At 41.3% G+C, this 2,272-nt stretch overlaps 1 protein-coding gene across 1 annotated transcript; it reads left to right on the top strand.

The window, feature by feature from the left end:
• Positions 1-243: 243 nt before the first annotated feature.
• On the top strand, positions 244-1,515 carry LOC116764517 (receptor-binding cancer antigen expressed on SiSo cells-like). The gene has a single exon (XM_032653198.1). It carries the CDS (start codon positions 470-472, stop codon positions 1,061-1,063), a length of 594 nt encoding a protein of 197 aa, XP_032509089.1. The 5' UTR covers positions 244-469; the 3' UTR covers positions 1,064-1,515.
• The last annotated feature ends 757 nt before the right edge of the window (positions 1,516-2,272 follow it).

The following is a 2,272-nucleotide window of genomic DNA, read 5'->3' on the forward strand; positions in this document are numbered from 1 at the left end:
CAAATGTATTATTTTCAGGAAATGACAGGAAAATAGGAAGAAAATAAAGCTATGTTTGGGGGACTATCTTAAAATTTAAAACGGTGCTATAAGATCTAAAAAAAAAAAAATATATATATATATATATATATATATATATATATATATATATATATATATAAAATAATGGAGTTGAACTACCGGGAGCCGCCTTCGAGGGCGAAGGAGGAGAGGCAGGCAGGAGGAGGGGCTGGGGGAGGGTTTCCCGACGAGGGGGCGGCTATGGCAGCTGCGGGCAGCACCGGCGGCTGAGACGGAGCGCGCGCCCAGCTTTGAATGAGCGAGGCTGGGACTGAGCCGGCGGAGCGCAAGCTCGAGCAAGCGATCAGCAGTGCGCGTGCGCGCGCCTTGTGTGCGCGCGCAGCCCGCAGCCCCTGGGAGCCTCCGCCGGGCGGGCGGGGAGGGGAAGGGGCAGGTTTTGATTCCCACCATGGGTATCACACAGTTTCGGTTATTTAAAGTTTGTACCTGCCCAGCAACAGTATTCTCATTCCTAAAGATATTAATACGCAGACCTGGCAGAGGACGGAAGTTAAGTGGCGACCAAAGAATTTTGCCAACTACAGTTGATTATTCATCAGTTCCTAAGCAGACAGATGTTGGGGAGTGGGCTTCCTGGGGTGAAGATGCACCCACAAGTGTAAGGATTGAAGGAGGGAATGGGAATGTGGCAACACAGCAAAATGCTTTAGAACAACTGGAACCTGACTATTTTAAGGACATGACACCAGCTATAAGGAAAACCCAGAAAATCATTATTAAGAAGAGAGAACTATTAAATTTTGGCATCCCGGACGGTAGCACGGGTTTCGCTACTAGACTAGCAGTTACACAAGATACGCCTTTTATTCATCAGTCTCCTGAATTAGGTGACTTGGGTACCTGGCAGGAAAATACCAATGCATGGGAAGAAGAAGAAGATGCGGCCTGGCAAGCCAAAGAAGTTCTGAGGCAGCAGAAGAGAGAGAAAAGAGAGCAGCAGAACAGCAAAGGAAGAAAATGGAAAAGGACGCACAGGGGCTAATGAAGAAAGAACGAAACAGAATTGGTGTGAAACTTTCATGCCAAAATGTTCTTCAGGTGTCATCGAAGTGCCAGTACGAGAAACATGAGCTCCACAACCCAAGTAACATTTGTATGGAGCTAAGAGTAGTTTCAGAATACCAATACACTGCTTGATTTTAACGCATTCATCAGGCCATGCAGGACACCAGGGTTCTCTCAAAGTCCCTTGAACTCTTAGTGATTGAGACTCAACAAAAAAAGACTTGTGAGTTAATATTTTCTTCAACATGTTCCAACTGTAAGACAATTGTTTGCTGTAGAGAAATTATTACAAATGGAACGGATCAGTACCTCTTCAAGCTAGTGTTTCTAGCTAATTAAATGGGTGTAAATTTTATGGTGGGAAAGAACTGTGCTGTCTATAATGCTTTCCTTCAATGTGCATAATGATAAAATAAATAATTTTAAATATTAAAAAAATAATAATGGAGTTGAGAAGGTCTGTGGCTTCGGAGGCCACCGTAGTTCACTGCTGCCCAAACTGCTCTACCTGGCATTTAAAACATTTCATCCAAAGGTCTCACTTACCTATCCAACCTTGCTGGATTTTAGGAGTCTACTTCCAGATTCTTCCCTTGACAGGTGCAAAAACTGATAACCAGAGATTTTAAGAGATGGCTCATTCTTATGTAGCTGGTTAGTATTAGAGTCGACAAAAGCAATGAAGTCTCCTATGAAAATATATTTGCAATATATTGTTAGTAAAAAATAAATCTTTTATTAAACAGTGTATTTCTACATGTGAGTGTGTGTGTGCGTTTTCATTCCGGGTAATGAATGTGGTTGATTTCTATTTTCTTCTTCTTCCTCTCTTTTAAAAAATTTTATTGAAGTATAGTTGATTTACAATGTTGTGTTAATTTCTGCTATATAGCACTGAGTCAGTTATACATATAAGTATTCTTTTTCATATTCTTTCCCATTATGGTTTTATCACAGGATATTGAATATTGTTTCCTGTGCTATACAGTAGGACCTTGTCATTTATCCATCCTATATATAATAGTTTGCATCTGCTCATCCCAGACTCCCAGTACCTCCCACCCCCACCCTTGGCAGCCACAAGTCTGTTCTCTATGTCTGTGAGTCTGCTTCTGTTTCATAGATATGTTCATTTGTGTCATATTTCAGATTCCACATATAAGTGATATATATAGTATTTGCTTTT

Source organism: Phocoena sinus, chromosome 13, assembly GCF_008692025.1.
Source record: "Phocoena sinus isolate mPhoSin1 chromosome 13, mPhoSin1.pri, whole genome shotgun sequence".
Lineage (NCBI taxonomy): Eukaryota > Metazoa > Chordata > Mammalia > Artiodactyla > Phocoenidae > Phocoena > Phocoena sinus.